The sequence below is a fragment of the Aethalodelphis obliquidens genome, unplaced genomic scaffold (genome assembly GCF_003676395.1).
Source record: "Aethalodelphis obliquidens isolate GAN/ISIS:26980383/991018 unplaced genomic scaffold, ASM367639v1 scaffold38, whole genome shotgun sequence".
NCBI lineage: Eukaryota > Metazoa > Chordata > Mammalia > Artiodactyla > Delphinidae > Aethalodelphis > Aethalodelphis obliquidens.
Genome location: NW_020837982.1, coordinates 5,109,574 through 5,134,645, shown reverse-complemented (window position 1 = coordinate 5,134,645; position 25,072 = coordinate 5,109,574). Strand labels below are relative to the sequence as shown.

Here is a 25,072-nt window from a genome sequence, read left to right as displayed (position 1 = left end):
GTGGAAGAGGAAACAGAAAAACTTAACTTTTTTAATTGGACTTGGAATCAGGAGATCTGAGTTCCAGTCTTGGCTGTGTTACCTTGGGCAAGTGCTTCTCCCTCTCTTGGGCCTTTGGAAAATAAGGAGGTTGGATTAAGAGGAGGATTAAGATGCATTTTCATTTTAGCTTGAAAATTCTGTGATCCTAAAAAGATTCCCACATAGTTTAATGTCTAAAGGAGTTGGCAAGAAAGACTGAAAATGTAATACCTTTGCCCCGCCTAGCAGAGTTATGAATCAGCTTTGTTCTAGGACATATAAATATCCTTCAGAATTACAGGTCATCAGGAAAGAGTTTCTTCACCCTTGTTAAATACAATGACCTTGTACATTAGCACAGAGAAGGAACCTTAACTAGTTTTAACAGAGCACAGCAATATTATAAATAGTCATTGCCTCTCATTTTGCCTTACAGTTTTGAAACAGAGTCTGTACTAAAACTATGTCTATTATTTAAACTTAGAAGTTAGCCTAGAGCCTGTCTTAGAAAGATGTGAAATTCCAGGATTCAAAAGAAACCCCATATGTAAATCAACTATACTTCAATTAAAAAATAATAAAATTTAAAAAATAAAGACACCCCATAACCTTTCCCCAATGTTTTCTCTACCTACTGTGAGGTACGGGGAATTCCAACATTCCCTCATCTGGTTTTGACCCTTTGGACTACAAATACCAGTGGAGAAGTGACAGAAAAATCCAGTTGCTCCCCTCTCAACCTTTTTATCAATAAGGACAACTTTCATAATTATTATTTTTCTCCTTCTTGGGCCCCATATTTTGAAAGAACTGGTCTATCAAACAAATTTTACTTATTAAATAAGAGTTATCTGTTTTCCCAATTTAAAAAACATTTATCAATAATACCTACTTGTCAGTCTAAGCTTCTTTTATGACAATACAATTACCCACTTGATGTAATTCCATTTAAAAGAAAATAAATCTCGTACTATAGTTAACCTGCGCAGTTTTTTAGAGGTTAACAATATAATCATTGCAATCAGGCTTTTTGAATCATTGAAAATAGCTTACAACTATTACCAAATAGTTCACCAACTTTACGCCTTTCATCACCATGATCATGACTACTTTCCTGAACCTATTAGCCAGGGGTCATAAAGTCAAATTCTTACAGGGGTCAAGCAGATCAATGAGTGAAGCAGGCTAGATGTACAACAATAGGGAGTGGTGGAGAATGTGGCAAATAGCACATCTATGTCTAAAAGGGGGCTGATAGTTACCACTGGGGACAGGTCTTCTGATTCTGTAAGAGAAGTCAGAAATCTGGATTTTTATGTGTAGTCCTCCTAATTTAAAAAAAAACTTTAAAAAAAATCTTGTATATCTAGGAGTAGAAGAATATTCTCACCCCAATATGTGTCATTCTCTGTTAGGTAAGTTAAAACCTGGTGTTGACTTGGGCTTTCATTGTTTCATGGAGATTTTTGTGAAACAGCTCTTGTAATTTTCACTCATAGTCTACTATTCCCCGAAGCTCAAGCATGATCACGATGAACCAAATCAGAGGACAGTTAGTTCTGCAGAAATACCTCAGAGATATTGCAGATACACTGCAATAAAGCAAACATCTCAAAAAAGTGGGTAACAAATTTTTTTGGTTTCCCGGTGCATATAAAAGTTAGGTTACACTTCACTGTAGTCTATTAAATGTGCACTAGCATTATGTCTAGAAACGATGTACATACCTTAATTTAAATATACTTTATTGCCGGGACTTCCCTGGCAGTCCAGTGGTTACGACTCCGGGCTGCCAATGCAGGGGGTGCGCGTTCGATCCCTGGTCGGGGGACATAAGATTCCCACATGCTGCGGGGTGCAGCAGAGAAAAAAACCCAAAACTTTATTGCTGAAAAATGCTAACCATCATCTGAGGCTTCAGTGAGTTGTATGTAATCTTTTTGCTGGTGAAGGGTCCTGCCTCAATGTTCTTGGCTGCTGACTGATCAGGATGATTGCTGCTGAAAGGTTGGGGCGGCTGTAGCCATTGCTTAAAATAAGGCAGTAATGAACAATGAAGTGTGCCACATCAATTGATTCTTTCTTTCACGAGTGACTTCTCCATAGCAGGCAATGCTGTTTGATAGCATTTTACCTGCAGTAGAACTTCTTTCAAAATTGTAGTCAATCCTCTCAAACTCTGCCACTGCTTTATCAACTAAGTTTATGTAATGTTCTAAATCCTTTCTTGTCATTTCAACAATCTTCATAGCATCTTCACCAGGAGTAGATTCCATCTCAAGAAACCATTTTCTTTGCTCATCCATAAGGAGCAACTCCTCACCCATGAAAGTTTTATTATGAGATTGCAGCAATTCATCACATCTTCAGGCTCCACTTCTAATTCTAGTTCTCTTCCTATTTCCACCACATCTGCAGTTACTTTGTCCACTGAAGTCTTGATCCCCTCAGTCATCCATGAGGGTTGGAATCAACTTCTTCCAAATTCCCGTTAATGTTGATATTTTGATCTCTTCCCATGAATCATGAATGTTCTTAGTGGCATCTAGAATGGTGACTACTTTCCAGAAGGTTTTCAATTGACTTTGCCCAGATGCATCAGAGGAATTACTATCGATGGCAGCTATAGCCTTATGAAATGTATTCCTTAAATAATAAGATTTGAAAGTTGAAATTACTCCTTGATCCATGGGCTGCAGAGTGGATGTTGTGTTAGCAGGCATGAAAACAGCATTAATCTCATTGTATATCTCCATTAGAGCTCTTGGTGACCAGGTGCATTGTCAATGAACATTGTCAATATTTTGAAAGGAATCTTTTCTTCTGAGCCATAGATCTCAACAGTGGGCTTCGAATATTCAGTAAACTATGTTGTAAACAGATGTGCTGTCATCCAGGCTTTGTTGTTCCATTTATAGAGCACAGGTTTTCAACAGGTACCAAAAAACTGGAAAGCATTTCAGATAAGATGTTAATAGCGCAAAGATAGATACATGCCTCAGTGAGACAGACTGACCCTTATACTAGCTAAATAATGAGAGCAATACTCTGTAGGACTGTTATTTTCTGAAGTAAAGTTGATCTGTTTCTCAATTTTATGTGTATAATACTCTCCTGGTGCTAGCTTTGGCGAATTTTGAAATGTTGGCCCCAGTAATGATTGTGCTAGTTCATAATCTTTAGATTAGATTATGAGTATAATCCCCAAAAGCGTTAGAAATATTTCCAAGCAGTTTCTGATCTTTTGTTTTGTTTTCTTTTTTGTTTTTTGTGGTACGCGGGCCTCTCACTGTTGTGGCCTCTCCCTTTGCAGAGCACAGGCTCCGGACGCGCAGGCTCAGCGGCCATGGCTCACGGGCCCAGCCGCTCCGCGGCATGTGGGATCTTCCTGGACCGGGGCATGAACCCGCGTCCCCTGCATCGGCAGGCGGACTCTCAACCACTGCGCCACCAGGGAAGCCCCTATCTTGGTTTTTGACATGCCTTCCTCGTTAAGCTTAAAGTAAGAGATACGCGCATCTCCCTTCATTTGAATACTTCGAGGGCACTGTAGGGTTATTAATTGGCCTAATTTCAATACTGTTGTGTCTCGGGGAATAGGGAGGCCTGAGGAGAGAGAGAAACAGGGGAACAGCTTGGTCGATGGAGCAGTCAGAACACACTCAACACTTATCAACTGTTTGCTGTCTCATATGGGCACAGTTTGTGGCACCCCAAAACAATTACAAAAGTAACATCAAAGATCACTGATAACAGATCACCATAACAAATATAATAATAATGAAAAAGTTTGAAATATTGTGAGAATTACCAAAATGTGACACAGAGACACAAAGTGTGCAAATGCTGTTGGAAAAATGGCACCAATAGACTTGCTCGATGCAGGGTTGCCACAAGCCTTCAATTTGTAAAAATCGCAATATCTGTGACGCTCAATACAGCGAAGGGCAATAAAACAAAGTATGCCTGCGCTGTGCTGAGGACCTTACCTGCATTACTTGATCCTGTGAACAACCCTACAAAGTAGTCATGATTGTCTCAACTTTGATGATGAGGACACTTGGGCTCAGAATGCTTAACTAAGTAATAGAGAGGGACTAAGCTGGAATTCATACCAAGCTGATCCAAAGCCTGGGACCTGGAGTAGGAGAGAAGCTATCACAGAAGGGGCAAAAGTTGAATAACAAAGACAAACCACCTCTCTCATAATTTCCTGTTGTTGCAACAACCCTAACAGGTAGGTGTTGGAATCCCCGCTTTACAGATGAGGAAACTGAGGATTAGAGAAACAAAACAACATGCTCAAACTCACACAACTAGCAGGAGGTGTAGTTGGGATTTGAACTCAAGGCAGTTTGACCCCACAGTCCATGCTCCTTCCTCTACATTGCAGTATCTTGGAGACTAAGGATTAGGATAAAGCTACCAGAAAGCGATTGAGAACATCTTACTGCTTTAGGAGTTTGGGGGTTGTAGCAGAGATATTCATCATTCATTGAATATCCTTGTGCTCTTCACATTTCCCTGCTCGCTTGCCATTAACTAGCCCATGTGAATAGTTCTAGTCAAGGGGCTATGGATAGAATTAACGGTGTCACTTTCAGACAAAGCAAAGCAGAATGGATGCATATTCTTTCACTTCTTCCTTCCTCTGACATGGCAACTGGGGAGAACATCTGTTAGTCTGGGATTTGAATAATGATGTGGAATAGAGCTGCCTGCTCACATGTAAGTGAGAAGTAGATCCTTGTGTTAAACCACTATTCTTTAGGGTTAATTTGTTACTGCAGCATAACTTAGCCTATCCTAACACAGGTATTTTCATTGGCATAATTCAAATACTCAGAAAACTTTCATTATAATAAGAATTCAGGGGAAAGTTTAATCTAGTTTAATGAAATACTGCTTAATTTCAAGGGCAAGTTCATAATAATCCCCATCCCTCCCACCAGGGACCCTGAGTCATATAAAATGCTGAATAACCTGCAGTAAAATCATAATTTTCCCTCGGAATAGACTTACCTCTATTGACAACACATCTTTAAGGAAATAGGGCAGCAGTAGTGCAGCTAGAAAAAAATTAATTCATTTGTTTCATTTTATTAAAAAAGACAAATTATACTTAATCTCATGCCAGCAACTACAGAAAATAAAATCTATATGTTAATGACAAATTCCTTAACACTCATATAATCTTTTTTCAAGAGCCTATCTCTGAAACATCAAGGTTGTTGTATAGCAAACATCATGGGTAGTTTTTTTGTATGTAATACTAGAAAACATGAAGGACACTACTGTGAATTCTCAAAAACCTGTGCTCTCAGAGGATTGTGTACATATTAAGAAAAAATTGGAGATCTGGTGTTCCTGCCAACAGATTCCTAAAGTGTTGCTGCGGAAACTCATGAATTATTTGTCTTTATTTCTCTGGGCAATCTTGGTAGTAACAATAGTGTCAGCCTCTGTTTAAATTATAGGTATTAACAGCAATCTCTTACATTTTCATGTTACCTTATAGTTTATAAAACATTTTACACATGTCTTGTTTGATCCTCACAGTCACTCTGTGAGACAGGTAGTGATATCATTATTTATGATGATTTTGGCTCTAGGTGAGTACTACAATTGCTCTCGGTTTTGTACAGGACAATCATTCAGCCCTTTTGCCTTATGGGTAATCACTGTATGCCAGTAAGAATTGAGATAGGAGATGAGAAATTAAACTAACACATGTAATTTTTAGAACTTCTCAAAACTGAGTTCTCTGAGTTACCTGAGTATAGTGACATCACATAGCAATAGTTATACTCCAATAAACACTTCCCTTATATTGTACTATGCTAAGCACCTTATGTATAACTTACTTAATTTTTATAACAATCACATAAGAAGGGTTCTATTTTTATCACACCCATTTTACAGGGGAGGAAAACTGAGGCACAGAGAATTTAAGTCACACGTCCTGGGTCACACAGTTTGTTAGTGGCTGAATAAGAATTGAGACCAAGGTTGTATGGTTCCTGGGTCTTTAACCATTAGACAAAATTGCCTCTTACATTAATGACTAACTTATATAGTACTTCCTACATGGCAGGAACAAACATATATAAACTCATTTAATCCCTATAAGCAACACATTTAACATTTGAATTCAAATCGAAATTAGATTTAGGAGATAGGGAGGAAAAAGAGGATGGGTAAAAAAGGAGGGGTGCGGAGAGAGAGAGACAGACAGACAGGAAGAACAACTTAAAAGTGCCTGCAATGAGACCTGCCATTCAACTGAAAGAACATGTGCCCTGAAGTGAGCATGAGATGAGGAGGAGAATCAGCTCCCCTGGCCAGTCCCAGTTAATTCCCTCATGGCTCTCAAAGTGTGAGCATCTCATGTGCTGAGGAAGAATCTAGTGCTCACAGATTTGCCAACTACTTCATTTGGTTCTCAACCGAAGAAACAGCAATCTCTTCCCATACTGGAATAGAAACCTGCCCTGCAGTGCTTATTAAGAGGAGGTGTTTGGGTCTCTGAAGTGATACTTTCCCAAAGAATTTCCAAGGATAGTGTTGACTATAGTCTATTTTTGCCTGACTTTGGAACTTTATCTCTGAGTAAGCTGCAACCCACTTGTATCACTGAACATGAGCCGGGTCAAAGGGAGTAGCTGGATTCCTATAGCTGTAATGCAACTCTGCTGCATATATTCAACATTGCTCATGGAAAAGTTTCAGCTACCAGATGTACATGAAGCTACCACATGTACGAACAGAAAAACAGGCCTCTCCTCCTGGCTCAGCCACTAAAGAGCTGCTCAGCTCAAGGGTGTCACATAATCTTTCAGAGACTCTGAACTAAGGGACTATACCAAAAGATAATCTCTAAGATCCTGCGAGTCCTCATATTATATGACTGACATTTAAAAAAATAATTTAATGGTAACAAAACTTAGGAAGCCTTACCTCCTTGTGCGTCATTCTGCAAACTGTATGTTCCTCTTGCAACAGATTCTCATCCCAAAACAGGTCATTTTTCACTCCAGCTGTCATTTGTAGGCAGTTTATAGGCAGCTCAAGGGCATCATTTAAAACACTGCACTAAAGAGGATATAGACTTTGGTGTCGATAAAGAATCATAGCCTTGAATTCCTGAATTTTATAGTTATGGTACTCATAAAAGTGTTTAATAACAAACTTGGCTCACTTGGAAATCACCAGTCTAAAGGACTTTGCCCCAATCTGACATGTGGATCATATTTGTTTTTAAGAAAATATTTAACGATTTATTAACAATTTCATATTTCTGCTTAAGATTTCTGCACAACCTCTTTCAATCACTCTAGATGTAGGCATAATGTGTTTTACGATTCCACAATGCTATTAAGTTAAGCATCTTGGGACTTCCCTGGTGGCGCAGTGGTTGAGAATCTGCCTGCCAGTTCAGGGAACACGGGTTCGATCCCTGGTCCAGGAAGATCCCACATGCTGCGGAGCAACTAAGCCCGTGCGCCACAACTACTGAGCCTGTGCTCCTAGAGCCCGTGAGCCACAACTACTGAGCCCATGCGTCTAGAGCCCATGCTCTGCAGCAAGAGAAGCCACCACAATGAGAAGCCCGCGCACTGCAATGAAGAGTAGCCCCCGCTTGCCGCAATTAGAGAAAGCCCGTGTGCAGCAACGAAGACCCAACACAGCCAAAATAAATAAATAAAATAAATTAATTTTTAAAAAAGTTAAGCATCTATTAAGCTATTAAGGCTTCTATCATTGACTTTGTTTTGTCATGATGAGTGGTTATCCTGATTTTCTACCTATATTAGACCAATTAAAATGGGCCAATGCGAAAACTTAACAGCTGCATATGTATGGGCCCAAGAAAAACTTCCTGATTATGTTCTATTTGTCAAAGCCTAGAGTAAAAGCACCCATAAAACTAAACCATCCACAAATGGAATATCCACAATGGTTACTTCATTGCAAATTGAAAAATAACGTTCAGCAATTTATAAATCTGCAAGTTTATTATTTAAACTGACATGTCTCAAGTACTTGTTTCAAAATTCTTTCACTTACATTATATCTTTTGATCCTTAGGCTTAGAGAGCCTGAACTCTTAGTCTCTGGAATCAGACTACCTAGGTATATATCCAAATTCTACCACTTTACTAGCTGTGTGGTGATAGGCAAGTTACCTAACCTCTCTGTTCCTGCATTCCCTCATCTATAAAATGGGGATAGAAATAGAATCTACCTCCTGACTTATGGTTACTATGAGGATTAAATGAGCTGAGACGTGTACACTGTAAGTCACACTAAGCACTCACTGAATTTTAGCTATTATAGCTACTATGCCACTTTACAGAAGAAACTGAGCCTCAGATTAAATGATTTTTTACACCTATAAACAGGAGTTGGGACTTAAAAACAAGGTCGAATGAACTTCAAACCTTTGCCTCTTAACTCCACATTGCTTTTCTTATTTAAGAGAAGAAACCAGGCTTTCTAAGAGAGAGCTTTTAAGGAACATATTCTTTTCTTTTTTTAGTCCTTAAAAGAGAGGACAAGTTTTTCATCTACTTTCAGGGTGAGATGCATATTATCTTCTTTTAGTTTTTTATTTGCCCTGTGAATGTGTCCAGTTTTACTTTTATCTGATGAATTATTCTTGGAACAAGGAAGAAAGAAAATTAAATGAAAGAAAAATAGAATGAGATGCACAAATGGGAATCTGATGAGAAAATATTATAAAGAATGTGCATTAGAAAAGGTGGATTTGAGTCACCACCTCCTTCGTATTAACTATATTTCTCAGATTTTTATACTTTGTCTCAAGAAACACCTCTGAAAAGAGTACAAGAATGTCATAATTATTACACTTAAATATTTGCTTAAGATAGCAAAGAATGTAGTTCATGAACAAAAGAAGAAATAAAGAAAGCTCTGGTTTTGTTCATTGCCCCATTAAGGAAAACCAGTCTAACAGCATTCCTAAAAGGAAACCGGGATCTATGGTCTCCAATGATGCTTATTATTTTCTCTCAAGTCCAATTTCTCCTTTTTCATCTCTATCATTTTCTCTTCCATGTGCCTTTCTTTTCCTTTCATACTCATCTCAATCTTTCTGTGATTCTACAATTTAGGTTTTGGTGATCACGGGTGATCATTTTCTAAAAACGATTAGTTCAAAGAGAAGCATTCTCAGAGTAGCCCAGCTAGGGCCTCCTTGTGGCTAGATCTTCACAGCGTTATATCGGTTCCTTATTCTGTTGTTGTTCACAAGGATCTGGCAAAAGGAAAGAAAAACAAGGGCAATTTCCCTGCATCTTCCAGAATAAGGTCTTAACCCCCAATGGACACAATGGGCTCTCCGCGTTTGGCCCCTGCCTTCTCGCTCTTTAGTTCCAACCATGCTCAGTGTCTTCAGTTCCCAGACAGAGACTTGCTGCCTTAAATTCTTCTTAAAAGAAGAATTACCTCCAGGTAGAATGCCTTTCCTCAATCATTATCATTTAACAAACCCTTAATTGCCCCAAATTCAAATCATTTCTCCTCTCTTCCAAGGAGCTCTCCCTAAACCTCCCGGTCTGACTTACATATTCCTCTTTCATGCTCCACATTACACCATGCAAATCTCTACCAGAGCATAATGGTTAGGGTTAGGATTGGGGTTAGGGTGATTCACCTCCAAAACATATCCCATTTTCATCCACTTCCTTTCATCTCCACTACTGCCCTCTTGATCAAGGTCACCAGTCACCTTTTGCCTGGACAATTATAGTCTCCGAACAGGTCTCTGGCTTACATTCCCATCTCCCTTCAGTCTCTCATTTACACTGCAGCTAGAGTGACCTTTTTAAGAAGAAATATTTCATATATACAAAAATATAGATAACGTATGAAATCAGGTGTAACAAATAAGATGAAAACCCACGTACCCACCACCAGTTTAAGAAACGCAATATTGCCAATATCTTTGAAGCTGGCTGTGTCTCTTTCCCAAAGGCAAACACTACCTTAAATTCGATGTTTAATATTCCCTTGTTTTCTTTTTTTAACATCTTCATTGGATTATAATTGCTTTACATTGTTGTGTTAGTTGCTGCTGTGTAACAAAGTGAATCAGCTATACATATACATACATCCCCATATCTCCTCCCTCCTGCGTCTCCCTTCCACCCTCCCTATCCCACCCCTCTAGGTAGTCACAAAGCACCGAGCTGATCTCCCTGTGCTATGCAGCTGCTTCCCACTAGCTATCTATTTTACATTTGGTAGTGTATATATGTCCATGCCACTCTCTCACTTCATCCCAGCTTACCCTTCCCCCTCCTCGAGTCCTCAAGTCCATTCTCTACATCTGCATCTTTATTCCTGTCCTGCTCTTAGGTTCTTCAGAACTTTTTTTTTTAGATTCCATACATATGTGTTAGCATATGGTATTTGTTTTTCTCTTTCTGACTTACTTCACTCTGTATGACAGACTCTAGGTCCATCCACCTCACCACAAATAACTCAATTTCATTTCTTTTTATGGCTGAGTAATATTCCATTGTATATATGTGCCACATCTTCTTTATCCATTCATCTGTCGATGGACACTTAGGTTGCTTCCATGTCATGGCTATTGTAAATAGAGCTGCAATGAACATTGTGGTACATGACTCTTTTTGAATTACGGTTTTCTCAGGGTATATGCCCAGTAGTGGGATTGGGTTGTTTGTTTTTTTGATATTGAGCTGCATGAGCTGCTTGTATATTCCCTTGTTTTAAAAACAAATTCTTTTACCACGTATGTCTGTATGTCTAAACAATACATTATGTAATTTTGTTTGTTGTTGAACTTTTAAAAAGTGGTTGTGTGTCATTTGCTTTGCAATTTGCTCTTTGCACTCAACATTATGTTTCTGAAATTCACCCACGTTGATTTTCATCTTCTCTGTAGTAGTCCATTGTATGAATATGTCACAATTCACACACACTCCTGTTGATGAACTATTGGGTTTTTTCCAGGTTCTATGCAATCACCAGCAATGCTCACATAAACAGTCATGACTGTGACGCCTAGGGCACGTATGCAAGAATTTCTCTAGGGCAGGGCTGTCCAATGGAACTTACTCTGATGATGAAAGAGTTCTGTATCTATGCTCTCCAATATAGTAGCCGCACGTCATTACTGAGCACTTGGAATGTGACTACTACTATTGAGAAAGTAGATTTTTAACTTTAATCTTAATGAATAAATTTAAATAGCCACAAGTGGCTAGTGGCTAGTGGCTACCATACTGGACAGTGTAGTTTTCGAATACAAACCCACGAATAAAGTTTCTGGGCTATAGAGTACTTGCATCTTCAACTTTACAAATATTGACAAATGTTTTCCAACTTGGTAATATTATTCATATCTCCTCAAGCAGTATGTAACGATTGCCAATATTACTTTTTAATACCTGCCTTTAAAACTTTTGCCTATCAAGAGATAACATGGCATCTTATTAAAATTTTATTGTGCATTTCCAACATTCCTGTTGCCATTCATTCTTCCTTTTGTGTGAAATGCCTGTTTAGGTCTTTTTTCCATTTTTTATTGGATTTTTTGTCTTTTTCCTACTGATGCTTAGGAGCTCTCTACATATTTTTAGTATTATTTTTTAATTTGCCTTGACACTGGATCTGTTTAACTAGGGAAGCCCCATAGAAGCAATAGGCAGAAGGCATATCTGCAAAGGCAGGTGATGCCACTCACTGAATTTATATGCATTTTCTTTTCTAAAATTGTGGATTCATGCTAGAATCCTGCTTCTTGTAGCTTTGTTCCATGAGATGTCACAGGGCTCAACAGTATCTTTTCTGGATGGAGTTACAGGGGTAGGTCTGAACAATCCTACTCTTAGGGAAACGTCTTCCTGGTTTGGTCATCTGGGGCAGACCCATTGCAAAACCAGCTTTCCTCTGCTCTTCTTCTCCGTGCCCACACACGGGCCGAGTGTATGGGTGTGAGTTGCTCGGTGGGAAACTGGTACTAAGGGTGACACCCTGGCAATGAGGGCAGAGCAGGAGACCTGGCAAAGTGATGATGATAGGAATTTCTGGGCATGGGGTGGGGAAATGTAGTCATTGGCATGAAAAGGGTAGCAGTAAAACTGGCCCCTCCACCTTCTCCAGTGATTCCATCCTTCCTCTTTTCCAGTGCTTATATTCTAGCCATGGTACCTTCTCTGCCACATATCTAATCTCTCATCTGTACTGGTTCCTGCCTTTCACTCTCCAGGTAGACATCAGTTTTCCTTTTCTCCCAAAAGACCTTCCCTGGTATTTCCTTCCCTCTCAACTTACTGCAGTGTGGCGGCTTCTGCCCACCCCACCATTCACTGACGCTGTCCTCTCTAAGGTTGCCTCTGACGTAGCTACCAAACTTTTCTGGAGCTTTCAGTCCCATTCACGATCTTCTCCTTGCCTTCCTGGGATTCCAGGGCATAACTCTACGGGTCTTCTCCTCCCTCTCTCAGTGCTCTTTCTGTGATTTACTGCTAGCTTCTCTGTCTTCACCCATTCTTTAATGCCACTATTTCCAGAGTTAATGGTACCCCCTTATGGCATCCTTGTAACAAGCAGTAAAAGGTTCACCATACTCTGATTGGGCGCAGCCCTGGGCCAGGGCATGTGGCTTCAGGTCCCATTCACCCCCCTCAGCCTGGTACCCTTGTGCCATTAACACCCTGCACAACGGCATGCAGCTGCCCAGGGTACAATCTTGGCGCTCATCTTTTTCTTCTTTATTCTCTTTCCCTGTGCAACCTCGTTGACTTTCATGGTTCGAAGACCTGTGTAATTCTAGACATCTTTTAATCTGCCTCCTGGACTTCTTTTCCTGGGTGTCCTGTGGGCATCCCAAACTTGCCAAGGCCCAAACTAATTTCATTACCCACTCACTTGCATATTCCCAAACATATCCATTTTTCTGTATTCCTTCTCTAAGTTAAGGACACCACCATGCATCCACTCCTCAAGTGAAAACTTCCAGATTATCTGTGCTTCCTCCTTTTCCACAGTTTAAAGCTTCTATCATCCCCCAAGTGCACTGCTGGGTTAGCCTTCTAACTAGTTTCCCTAGGTCCAGAATCTCTCCCCTCCAAATCACTCTCCCCACTGCTCTTGCATTTCTTTCTTTACATAGAAATGAGCATATGGTTCCCTTGTTCAAAAACCTACATTGGCTTCTAGTTAACCATAAGATAAAGTCCAGATACTCAGGCATGGCATACAAAAGCCTTCATATTCTGGCCCAAATCTACCTTTCCAGTCCTACACTTTGTCCCTGATCTCAACACCTTCCCTGATCTTAACCACATCAGACTATGATGCACAGTTTCTTGAACATAATTTTGCCACATGCTTTAATGCCCCAGTGCCTTTGCTGGTGCCTTGCATGCCCTTCCTCTGTGTTTTGCCTTGTGAAAGCCCATCATCCACTCTTTAAGACTATGTTCACTGTGACCCCTTTTTTCAGGCACCTCTGGTCCAATTAACAGCTCCTTCCTCACTGCTTTTACATCTCTACTGTTATATTAATACAGATTCTCCAAAAGTTATTTTGCATCTTTTTCATTATATTGTGTGTTTCTTAAGGGCAAGGTTAAGCTTAAGGTCTCCATATCATCAGCAGTTTGCCCAGTGACTGTACATGGTAGATATTGAATAAAATTTTGAGTTGAATTGGGCAGGATGCGTGAACATCATTTTGTGAAAGGACCAATGATTTCTTTCAGCATAATTTTCAACCTGTTCCTTTTCTTCAGACATCAGAAGATTCTCAGAATGGGACAGCTGATGGGCCCTGTTGGAGACAGTTGCTATGTCATATCCCCAAACTTTGGCTAGGTCTCTCTAGGGACACAGAGACTGTGATTTCTCAAATGACTGATTGGTGTCTGAGTATGGTTTTTCCCGATATTAGAGTTCCTTAGAATCAGAGATTATTTTCAATCTAGGACCTACATGCTAGGTTCCACAGAAGACTCTCACTGCTCTAAGTAGCAGAGTCAGGCTTTTCAGTGGTAGATCTATCTGGATTTGTTTCATCACCTTTGGGTCCCATCCCAACATCTCACTAAAGTTTGAGATTTTAGAGCACGAAAAACAACATAAAAAGGCTTCACTATCTCAAAACCTTGTTAAACTTCTCAGTTATCCTGAAAGCCTGGGGACGAGGGCCCGCTCATTTGAAGGTTTTGTAGAGGGCTGGACAAACAGTATCGATGCATCAGACTGACTTCTGTCACTTCCCTTAGCTAGGTAGGAGACACTCACTGACTCCATGAAGCCCAGAATGGGTAGTTTCCTCGAAATGAGCAATTGTATGTTTTTTATGTTGTTGGTTTTTTTTTTTTTTTTTTTGTCTGCTTTGGGTTTTTTGGCCGCGCGCAGGCTTTCCCTAGTTGCCGCGAGCGGGGGCTACTTTTCCACGCAGTGCGTGGGCTTCTCATTGTGGTGGCTTCTCTTGCTATGGACCATGGGCTCTAGGCACGCAGGCTTCAGTAGTTGCAGCATGCGGGCTCAGTACTTGTGGCTTGCATGGGCTTAGTTGCTCCACAGCATGTGGGATTTTCCCGGACCAGGGATCGAACCCGTGTCTCCTGCATGGGCAGGCGGATTCTTAACCACTGCGCCACCAGGGAGGTTCCAGCAATTGTATGTTTGTTGAACCCTGGTAGCAACTGAGTGGGTAAGAAAGAGCTTGATTCCATTTCCCCTCAAACACAAAAAACATTGCCATTGAAAGTGCTGTGGCTGGTCGGCCAAGGATACCTATTGGAAGAGCTTTCGGGTTCATTTCTGAAACGAGTCAACCCATCCTAAGCCCAGTGCTTAATTATGCGGCCCCTGAGCCCGCCCTACCGCCTTGGAGCCCCCTTTTGGCCTCTGAAAAGGCTTCATGGGGCCAATTTCACAATGCTAGGGTATTCGGTCTCCGGGCCCAGCATGTAACCCCTCGAGTTCCACGCTCGGGGCTGACCTTATCCCAGGCGGGCGCCCCGGTGGTCAGGAAGCATAATCACGGCTGTCTGTGGACGCCGGCTCCGCCGGGGCCGACGGCTGGCAGCGCTGAGGGAGAGCTTGGGCCTGAGCCGAGGGGAACCCGCCCGTGGCGGGGGCGCAGGCGGCTGCAGCGCGGCAGCGACCCGCCCCCTCGGCCCTCCCACGGGCGGGGCCAGCCCCGATGGCGCTGACTCAGCAACGCGTGGGGGGAGTTTTGTCCCTCCGCGGACCCCGTTTCTCTCTGCCGTCCGCCACCGCTGAGCCGGTTTCCTCTTTCCGGCGGTCGGGGTGCGAGAGCCAGGTCGGGCCGCTTAGGCAGCGAGCTGCTGTGCAGCCCCGGCTCTTGCCTGAGGACCCCGAAACTACCGTTCCCCCGCCGGGCAGCGTGGGCGCCATGAACGACGCGGGTGAGGCGCCACTCCTCCCCGCCGAGGGTAAGCCGGGGGGCGCGGGTGGCCTCTGGGGACTCAGCTGCGCCCCGGAGGCCCGGCGGCGGGGAAGGGCCGGGGCGGCGGGGAAGGGCCGGGGCCGGGTCCCGGGGCGATGGTGAGGGTAGAGCTTTCTGGGTGGGCTGGAGCGGCCCAGAGGGAGGCAGCATCGTGGGCGAGGACGCCGGTGAAGGGCTTCTCCGCTGCTATGGTCACCACGGGATGCTCTTACCAAGTTAGAGCCCGAGTGTGGGAGTCCCGGATCAGCCCTTCTCAGCCTCTTTTTGATGTTATAATCAATCCCGTTTGGTTTTTTAGCAGGACTGAATTCGGAGAAGGTAGCTGCTCTGCTTCAGAAACTGAACTCCGATCCTCAGTTCGTACTGGCCCAGAATGTCGGCACCACCCACGACCTCCTGGACATCTGTCTGAAGAGGGCCACGGTCCAGGGTGTTCAGCATGTGTTCCAGCACGCCGTGCATCCTGAAGGCAAGCCCGTCACCAACCAGAAGAGCTCAGGTGAGGTCTTCAAACTTCTTGCACGCTTCCCTTGACTTTATTGACAGCGTCCCATTGTGGTGTCTTACCTAAGAATGGCCTTGGGGAGAAGAGGTTTGGATAGAAAGAAGTTGTAGTGAATTTTTAGAGAACAGGCGCCAAGTACAGGCAGGTCCAAGAAGGTTACTTTGTAACTTGTTTTCGTGCTCTGTGGTTCGTTAATATATTTGATTTGAGCACTAAAGTGACTGACTAGCCCATGGTCATCTGTTTGAATGTAATTCACGATATTCTGTCTTGAAGTTATGTGACTGCAGCCCCATGTCTTGGAGATATATGTTCTTGGTACGAAACAGATCATGCAAAAAGGTTCATGCCCTAGAGGACACCTCCACGTTTCCCTGAAGGCCATGTACAAATGTATGGGATGGAAAAGACACAATGTAATTGCATCAAAATGTCATCAAATGTTATTTTTAAGTGTACCTTTTGGTTGCAGTTTGAACACATGTGCTAATGGGCTAAGTTACCACCAGTAGACTAGTTTGTAATACAGAAAAATACTCATTTCTCATGCCTTGCTGGTCAAGAGCTCTTGCTTTGCTATCTGCTATCTAGCACCACTAGAAAACAGAAAAACAGCTACAGTGAAAGATGGGTTATCCAGGAATGTAAATAAGGACATTCTCATGGCAGAATTGTACTAAAAGGACTTTTTAAAGTCTATCCATTTTAAAACTACTCCCAGTCTATTTATTTTGGCAGAAAGTAGATCACTGCTTGCTTAAAGCCAGTCAGAACTCAAAGTGTACATTTATAACATGGATGTATTTTATTGTATGTAAATTATACCTCAGTAAAGGTTATTTTTAAATTTTAAGAAAAAAATTATGATCTTGCTGTAATTAATGTTTTGCCACAGTAGAAAGTGCTTGTGGTGGTGTGGCCTGTCAGGCTACAAATTATCCAGTTAGATCCAGTTAGTAATGTTATTAGTGGTCCTACATGGTTTAGATTGCAGTGCCCTTTTAGGGAAAAGCCTGGAAATGTTCATCTAGAACAGATCATGTCTTATGTATCCTGTAATGTCACTTTTATTTGCAAGAGGTACAAATAGCACATGAGCTATGTAGGTTATTTTCCTGCAGTTTTCACATTAACAGTTCATCCAGATTTCCTCACTAGAAAATAATAGTGTGCTTATGAGAGAGGTGGCATACAGATAAAACCAAGGTAGAGATGAGCTATACTAAGTCATTAGTGACTTTTAAAAAAAAATTTTATTTATTTTATTTATTTTTGGCTGTGTTGGGTCTTCATTGCTGCGCGCGGGCTGTTCTCTAGTTGCGGTGAATGGGGGCTACTCTTCATTGTGGTGCGCAGGCTTCTCATTGCAGTGGCTTCTCTTGTTGCGGAGCACAGGCTCTATGCGTGCGGGCTTCAGTAGTTGTGGCTCGCGGGCTGTAGAACGCAGGCTGAGTAGTTGTGGTGCACGGGCTTAGTTGGTCGGCAGCATGTGGGATCTTCCTGGACCAGGGCTCGAATTCGTGTCCCCTGCATTGGCAGGTGGATTCTTAACCACTGTGCCACCAGGGAAGCCCCATTAGTGACTTTTGAAAAACACTGTGTGTAGTTACTTATTTTTAATTATTTTTTCTTCGTGTAAGATTACTGTTGTTCAATTGTAGAATATTTGCAAAATACCGATGAGTAAGTATTCTGTCAGGTCTTTATTCTGTGTGTGTGTGTTTAACATAAGTGATACCTTACATATTGTTAGGTAACCTCCCTACCTTTTTCACTTACCAATATATTATGAATGTATTTTCATATTAGTAAAAAAGTTATGCCCAGATAAAAGTCAAGGTTTTTCCTCTCTGAATCTTCCTTAGAAAAGAGTTACCCTATGTGTGAGGCTTTATAAAGACTTTGATAATGAGCATTCTCAGTTAATTTAATTTGAAGTAAAGTACATTTTGGCAAAGACATTAATTACTCTGAAATGACCTTGATCCATGTTAGTTTGGGATACTTATGGAGATCATTTGATTGAATCCGTTTTTTTAAAAAGCAGAAAATTTGAATGCAGTATTTTTCTAGGACATGACCTCACGTGGAAATGTTGGATATCCTTGTAAATAGACCTCTAAAGATCACTTGGTGAGAGATGAAGTACAGAAGTACAGAAGATGGTGACATTGTGGAGTGTGTGATTATCCACTTACAGGACAAATGACGAATATGATTATATGGTGGTGGCATAACATTTTTTAGGGACAGCATTATGCATGGATTCAAAGCATTGCTGTGACTCAAACATAGTAGATGGAAGAAGGATGATGTGTTCTGTTTGAAAGAGTGGATCTAATAATGGTAAAGGCACTGATGCCAAGATGCACGTGAAAAGTGTATATCAGTGTGAAAATGACATGTGAAAGTGGAAAAAACAATGCTTCTGCATCAATTTATTATATTAATATGATTTGAAATATCTAAATATTAAAGCTACTAAATTAAATATTATAGGCAGACAGTTACTATTTCATCTGTATTTTTAAATGTTTATATAATCCAGTTAACTAAATAACTTAAAAAAAAATTCTCGTTGGGGGCATGGGGATTGACTTATGTTAGAGTCATCTTATACTGAAGCATATACTATATATTCCACATTAAAGGGTGGAGACTTTTTAAAGGTTTTGCCACATATTGCCAGATTGCCTTCAGATATTTTTTACCTGTTTAGATTCCTATCCAGGGTATATAATAATGCTGTTTCCCCAGGTCCTTGCCAATATTGGGCATTATTAATTGAAAAATAACGTTTCTCCATTTAGCAGGTGTCTTATGATGAACTTTAAAAAAATGTTTCTTGGCTATTTGTATCTTTTTTGACTATTAAATTAGCTGTTCATGATCTTTGCTCATGTTTCTCTACCAGTATTTCTTTTTCTAATGTAATTTTCTTAGGTGATTTGTAATTGATTCTTTATGTGATACGTAAAGCGATGTTTTTATATGTTAAGGATATAAACCTTTGCATATATATTGCAGATAGTAAGTACTACCTTTCTTGTTTTTGTTTTTGTATCTTTCTGCTCTTTCTGATTTGGTCTTAAATTGTCCAAGATCTTGTCATAGATTCAGTGTTGGGAAATACAGTTGGAACAATGGAATCTATGTGAACATTCATCATAATTTCTTGATTTGCTTTCTTTTCTCAGGGCGATGCTGGATCTTTTCTTGTCTGAATGTTATGAGACTTCCATTCATGAGAAAATTAAATATTGAAGAATTTGAATTTAGTCAGTCTTACCTCTTTTTCTGGGACAAGGTATGGGACTGATCTTGAAATATTCTTTTTGTTTCAATATCAACCTTGGTAGGGACTATCTCTTCGTTTCTTGCTTTTCTAGTTGTAGTCTGCCTTCCATTATAGATGGGAGAGCATTTATTCTGATTTCCAAAGTATCAAAAGTTGACTCTTTCCAAAGGCAGAACTACTTTTGGTTGGTAGGTGGCTACTTTTTGCAATGAAATAATAAGTCTGATGACTCACCTTACTACTTCCTTGTTTCTTTCTTATTTAAAATTTTGTATTTTGTTTTCAGTGATTTCCCCTTTTAGCACCTTTAAGTAGATTATTTGTATTTCTAGGACCTAATTCCCTTTCTCCGGGTAATACTTGTCTGAAAAACAGTAAATTTATTCCAGTTTTTTTATCTTTAAAGTGTATGTTATATGTGTCCATTAGATCTTTATTGATTGAAGACTCTAAATATCAGATTTTTCTGTTTCAGAATAAAGCAGTGCCTTGATTCGGATAAACTATTACAATGTGTACACACAGATAAAGGAAAACACTTCAGACATTCTCATGAAGCCAGATACTGCTTTTTTTTTTTTTTTTTTCCCCCCACACACACCACGTGACATGTGGGATCTTAGTTCCCCGACCAGGGATCGAACCCATGCTCCCTGCAGTGGAAGTGCGGAGTCTTAACCACTGGACCCCCAGGGAAGCCCTAGAGATACTGCTATGTAATTACCAACTTTAGTTTAAAAATACCTACACTGTTGGGTCTACAGTAGTTCCAGGACTCATATTCTGTTGATAATGCCAATAAAGATATTAGCTCTCTTCTCCTTTAATTTTATTTAACTTCTCTTACTCTAGGTTGAACGCTGTTATTTCTTCTTAAATGCTTTTGTGGACACAGCCCAGAAAAAGGAGCCTGAGGATGGTAGGCTGGTGCAGTATTTGCTTACGAATCCTGCAAATGATGGAGGACAATGGGATATGCTTGTCAATATTGTTGGTAAGAGCCTTTTTCTATTGAAACTGAAACCCAGCATGATCAAGCACGGCTCTGTAGTTAGGCATAGGCCATTTCTTTGGTGGTTAAGTACAGAGTAGAATTGGTCCCCAGAGGGGTATACAGTTAGCTCTAAGAACCTTTATCTCACACTCTTACCTATTAAGTACCTTTCTTAAATTAGAGGTAAGGAGATAGGTACTGTGAAGGTTGAGTTAGAGAAGAAAAGGTTGTATTAAGTAGAACTAACTTTCTATGAAAAAGTTTCTCTCTTATCCGTTGATGTAATCAAGAAACGCGTTGAAACTGCAACTGTTTGAAAATGTCCTCATTCAAAAAATTGTCTTTTGGAGAAACTTCATCATGCTGAATACTTTACAAAGTGTGTTAGATTAAAAAGAACAGAATTAATTCAAGATAAATGGATAAATAGGCAGATTAAATGACCTGTTTAATAATATTGTAAGGTCATTAAGTTTTCTGAGTTAGACTAGCAAAATATGGCCCTTTTTTTTTTTTTTTTTTTTGTGGTATGCGGGCCTCTCACTGTTGTGGCCTCTCCCGTTGCGGAGCACAGGCTCAGCGGCCATGGCTCACGGGCCCAGCCGCTCCGCAGCATGTGGGATTTTCCCGGACCGGGGCACGAACCCGTGTCCCCTGCATCGGCAGGCGGACTCTCAACCACTGCACCACCAGGGAAGCCCAGTATGGCCTATTTGAAAAAGCAATAGTTATTTTTGCCAGGGTTCCTGTCACTGGAGTATACGTTTACTTTATTGAACATTAAAATTTGTTTTCTTTTAGAAAAATATGGTGTTATCCCTAAGAAGTGCTTCCCTGAATCTTATACAACAGAGGCAACCAGAAGGATGAATGATATTCTGAATCACAAGGTACAGCATACGGAGTAGGGTGGGATTGCATGTAGTATGCTTACCTTAAAACTCCTAACTGATTTTCCAGGGACATTCCTGGGCATTTCAGTATACACAGTCTATGTACAAGATAGCTACTCAGTGTCTATCCAAGGCAATGTAGTCTCATATTAACTTTAAAAATAATTGAGATTAGGGTGGTTTTTTCCCTTCTCTTTAAAAATCTCCCACTTTTATTTCTATTGATTTTAATATTTTCTTATGGGTACTGAGGAAAGAAAGTCCCATTCTCAGCCACAAGCATGCTAACTTGGTTCTAGTGGAGGTGGACTGGGGCAACTTTATGTTCTAGTAAAACCAAAAAGAACTCTTTGGAAGACTTCCTCAAAGAGTGTGCAGAGTTCTGCGGCTTCCCCAATCTATATCAGTGTAGTTTATCCATTCACTTAACATTTGATGTAGTCACTGAACTGCTTTTTATTGCCTCAGTTGTCTTAATGAATCATTCTCTCTTCTCTACATAACCCATTTTCCCAAGGAGGATTGTGAATCCTACAGGGATGCTGCTCTGCCAGCCAGACATCTTTTTTAAGAACTGGGAGTTGCCAGAATCTGCTGTCTTGATCTATGAGGCTAAAATTGGATTTGTCATCCCTGGGAGAAAGACTACATTTTAAAATAAACTGTAAATGTGTTTCCTCAATATTAGAAGTAGGTTATTTTCCACCCAGGAAACTGGGGATTATTATCCACAGGCTAAAAGGTCATTGATAGTACAGCATTGAAAAAAAAAAAAAAAATAGTATAGCATTGGATTCCATTTCAGGTGGGAGCAAGATTCTCTTTAGCACGGTGGTTAGGTTTATGACTCACCTTTATCTTTGGCATCTCTCAAAATTGAAAACAACAAAAATGAAAAGTATATTGGGGGTTGGCATAGCCATGGTCACAATGATTTTGCAGAGAAGAAATGGACAACCAGTAAAATTGTAAATTAAAGTCTATTAGAGTGACTTACTGGCATAATCAGCTTGTCTCTTGCTTTTTCAGAGGGCGATGGCATTATGGAGTTACATGTTTTCCCCATCCCCAGACATGTATCACAGAGGGTGCCATCAGTTGCAGAGCAGGAGCAGTTCCATCTAGTATTTTTGGGGAGTGATCGATGTCTTTTCTCCTTATGGAGAGTGTTTTTAGCTCTGTGTTTAAGTGGACTGGTTGGGGAAAAATGCATTTGCTTTTATGAACTTTGCCCGGGGTCTTGGCTGAGTTATACTTCAAAATAGAGCTAGCACTGGTCTATTAGGCTCATTTATAGTTGAATATGGGTAACTGAATAAGTTTCTGTCATAGATGAGAGAATTCTGTATACGACTAAGGAACCTGGTACACAGCGGCGCAACCAAAGGAGAAATCTCAGCCACACAGGATGCCATGATGGAGGAGGTAATAACAATTATTTGGATTTTTTGTGTCCCTTCTAAAGAACTCTCAGAATATTCCTATGTGTTACATTGATTGGGAAGCGTGGTCATTGTAGTTAATGTTGAATTGAATTGAAAATTACTTAGTTTAGGGACTTCCCTGGTGATCCAGTGGGTAAGACCCTGAGCTCCCAATGTGGGGGACCTGGGTTCAAGCCCTGGTCAGGGAACTAGATCCCAGATGCATGCCGCTACTAAGTAGTCCGCATGCCACAACTAGATATCCTGCATGCCACAACTAAGACCTGGTGCAGCCAAAATAAATAAATAAGTAAATATTAAAAAAAAAAAAAAACGGCTTCCCTGGTGGCGCACTGGTTAAGAATCTGCCTGCCAATGCAGGGGACACGGGTTTGAGCCCTAGTCCAGGAAGATCCCACATGCCACAGAGCAACTAAGCCTGTGTGCCACAACTACTGAGCCTGTGCTCTAGAGCCTGTGAGCCACAACTACTGAGCCCGTGTGCCACAGCTACTGAAACCTGCACGCCTAGAGCCCATGCTCCGCAACAAGAGAAGCCACTGCAATGAGAAGCCCACGCACCGCAACAGAGAGTATCCCCCACTCGCCCCAACTACAGAAAGCTCGCGTGCAGCAACGAAGACCCAATGCAGCCAAAAATAAATAAATATAGAATCTTTAAAAAATAAAAGAAAGAAAATTACTTATTTTACAGCTGAAAAGGCTGAGGTATAAACTTTGCAGTTTAGTATGAGGCTTATATCTTCTATTTCCCAATTTATTATTCTATAATTCACTCTTATTCATTTCATAAATATTGACTACCTGCTATGAGTTTGCCACTGGGAATACAAAGATGAGAAAGACATGGTCTCTACTTTCAAGGAGCTCAATCTCTTGGTGAAAGAAACACATGAATAATTATAATAAATCCTATGCTAGAGATGTGTTATAAAGGATTTGGTGGTCATAGAGGAGGGAGTGACTAATTCAGTGAACTGAAGGTTTCATGGGGAAGATATTGGAACCAGCTCTTGAAAGAGCAGTAAAGATGTACCAGATGGGTAACTGGGAAAACCATTCCAGACAACAGGAATTGCATGTACAGTGGCATGAACAAAGGTGGAATCTTCAGAGAACAGGGTAGCTGAAACATAACATTTTGTGAGTGTGTTTGGTAGTAAATTAAGCTAGAAAGGCAGAGCTGTGAGGGATCTTAAGTAGATGCCAGGTCTTTTGGGTTTATTCTACAGGAATAAAGATGAGAAGCTATCAATGGTTATAACAGTTAAAATAATGTATGTGAAAACATTTTGGAAAACTTAAAAAGCATTAAATATAAGGCAGTAATATTTATTATCAAGGCAGTTAAAAATCTTTATTATTAAATACTATTCATAATCCAGATGAATATGTATAAAACTGTGAAATCACTTTGAGAAAAGTACAAACCTTTCCCTTTTTCGTCTAGTGGGCCCATTACTAGGAATCACTCAACTAACAGTCCTTTCAAGACTGTTTGTATGGAATTAAGATGGCCTAAATTTTTTCACTGCAGTGCACAACATTAATGCTTCACTCGTGTTTTCCTTTGAATTTTAGAGAGGCAGCATAGTGTAGTCGAGAGCATGGTCTCTGGAGTCAGGCTATCTAATCTCCTCATTTAACAGCCATGTGACCTGAGACAGGTTCCTGAAGCTCTGAAGTCTCAATTTGTTCAAGTGTAACACGTCCAGCTTGATACAATATTCATTTCTTAAATATTGTTCAGTGGATGAATACAGAGGTTTCATTTTGCTAGATACATTTAAATTATCTCATATTTACCTCTTTATTTACTCCTTAAGTGTTCTTTGTTAAGAGAGGTATCTGATTGTAGTAGAAGAAAATAGGTTTTGGAGTAGGACATGGGTTTCAGTTCTGGCTCTATCACTTAACAGCTTAACAGATTTTGGATAAAATACTTAACCTGTCTGAGATTCCGTTTGGGGTTTAAAATATATTTCTCATTGGATTTTTGTGGGGATCAAATAAGGAATTAAGTATAAGAGTATAAGGCATAGTGCCTGGTACATAGCAGTGGTCCAATAAATGTTAGTTTTTTCCCTTACTCCTTGGAATGATCTCTCCTGTTGAGGCCATACCTCCTGCATAATTTGCCTTTATTTATGATTATAGTAAGATGGTGGGGTGTAGTAAGGATGAAGGTTCTATAAAGAGTCATGGAAACAGGCTCAGATAATACTTATTGCAAAAAACAAGCATTCTGTTGGCTTAAGATGTTTGCTTTAATGATCTTTTAAATGATATGTCTAAAATCCATGTTCTGACTCTGGGATTAGCTGATAAGAATTAGGGCAGGTTCACTTCCCTGGTGGTCCAGTGGTTAAGACTCTGCGCTTCCAGTGCAGGGGGCGCAGGTTCGATCCCTTGTTGGGGAACTAGGATCCCACATGTGT

The 25,072-nt window shown here is 40.6% G+C and overlaps 1 protein-coding gene and 1 long non-coding RNA gene across 4 annotated transcripts in view; one reads left to right on the top strand and one right to left on the bottom strand.

The window, feature by feature from the left end:
* Positions 1–2,848: 2,848 nt before the first annotated feature.
* Positions 2,849–15,195, bottom strand: LOC113632856 (uncharacterized). Its single transcript, XR_003437969.1, has 3 exons — positions 15,029–15,195; positions 6,979–7,113; positions 2,849–2,968 (listed from the first exon to the last, which is right to left on the bottom strand). It is a non-coding gene; the product is annotated as an uncharacterized LOC113632856 (long non-coding RNA).
* Positions 15,196–15,217: 22 nt separating this feature from the next.
* The window catches only part of BLMH (bleomycin hydrolase), a 43,313-nt gene continuing 33,458 nt past the window's right edge, over positions 15,218–25,072 (top strand). The window contains exons 1-6 of one of the 3 annotated variants that reach the window (XM_027130535.1): positions 15,218–15,458; positions 15,798–15,998; positions 19,202–19,311; positions 20,155–20,296; positions 21,098–21,186; positions 22,522–22,614. In XM_027130535.1, the coding sequence (XP_026986336.1) occupies positions 15,233–15,458; positions 15,798–15,998; positions 19,202–19,311; positions 20,155–20,296; positions 21,098–21,186; positions 22,522–22,614 (861 nt within the window). In that variant the 5' untranslated portion in view covers positions 15,218–15,232. Of the gene's footprint in view, positions 15,486–15,797; positions 15,999–19,201; positions 19,312–20,154; positions 20,297–21,097; positions 21,187–22,521; positions 22,615–25,072 lie in introns of all 3 variants that reach the window. The other 2 variants (XM_027130534.1, XM_027130533.1) reach the window with 2 other exon arrangements.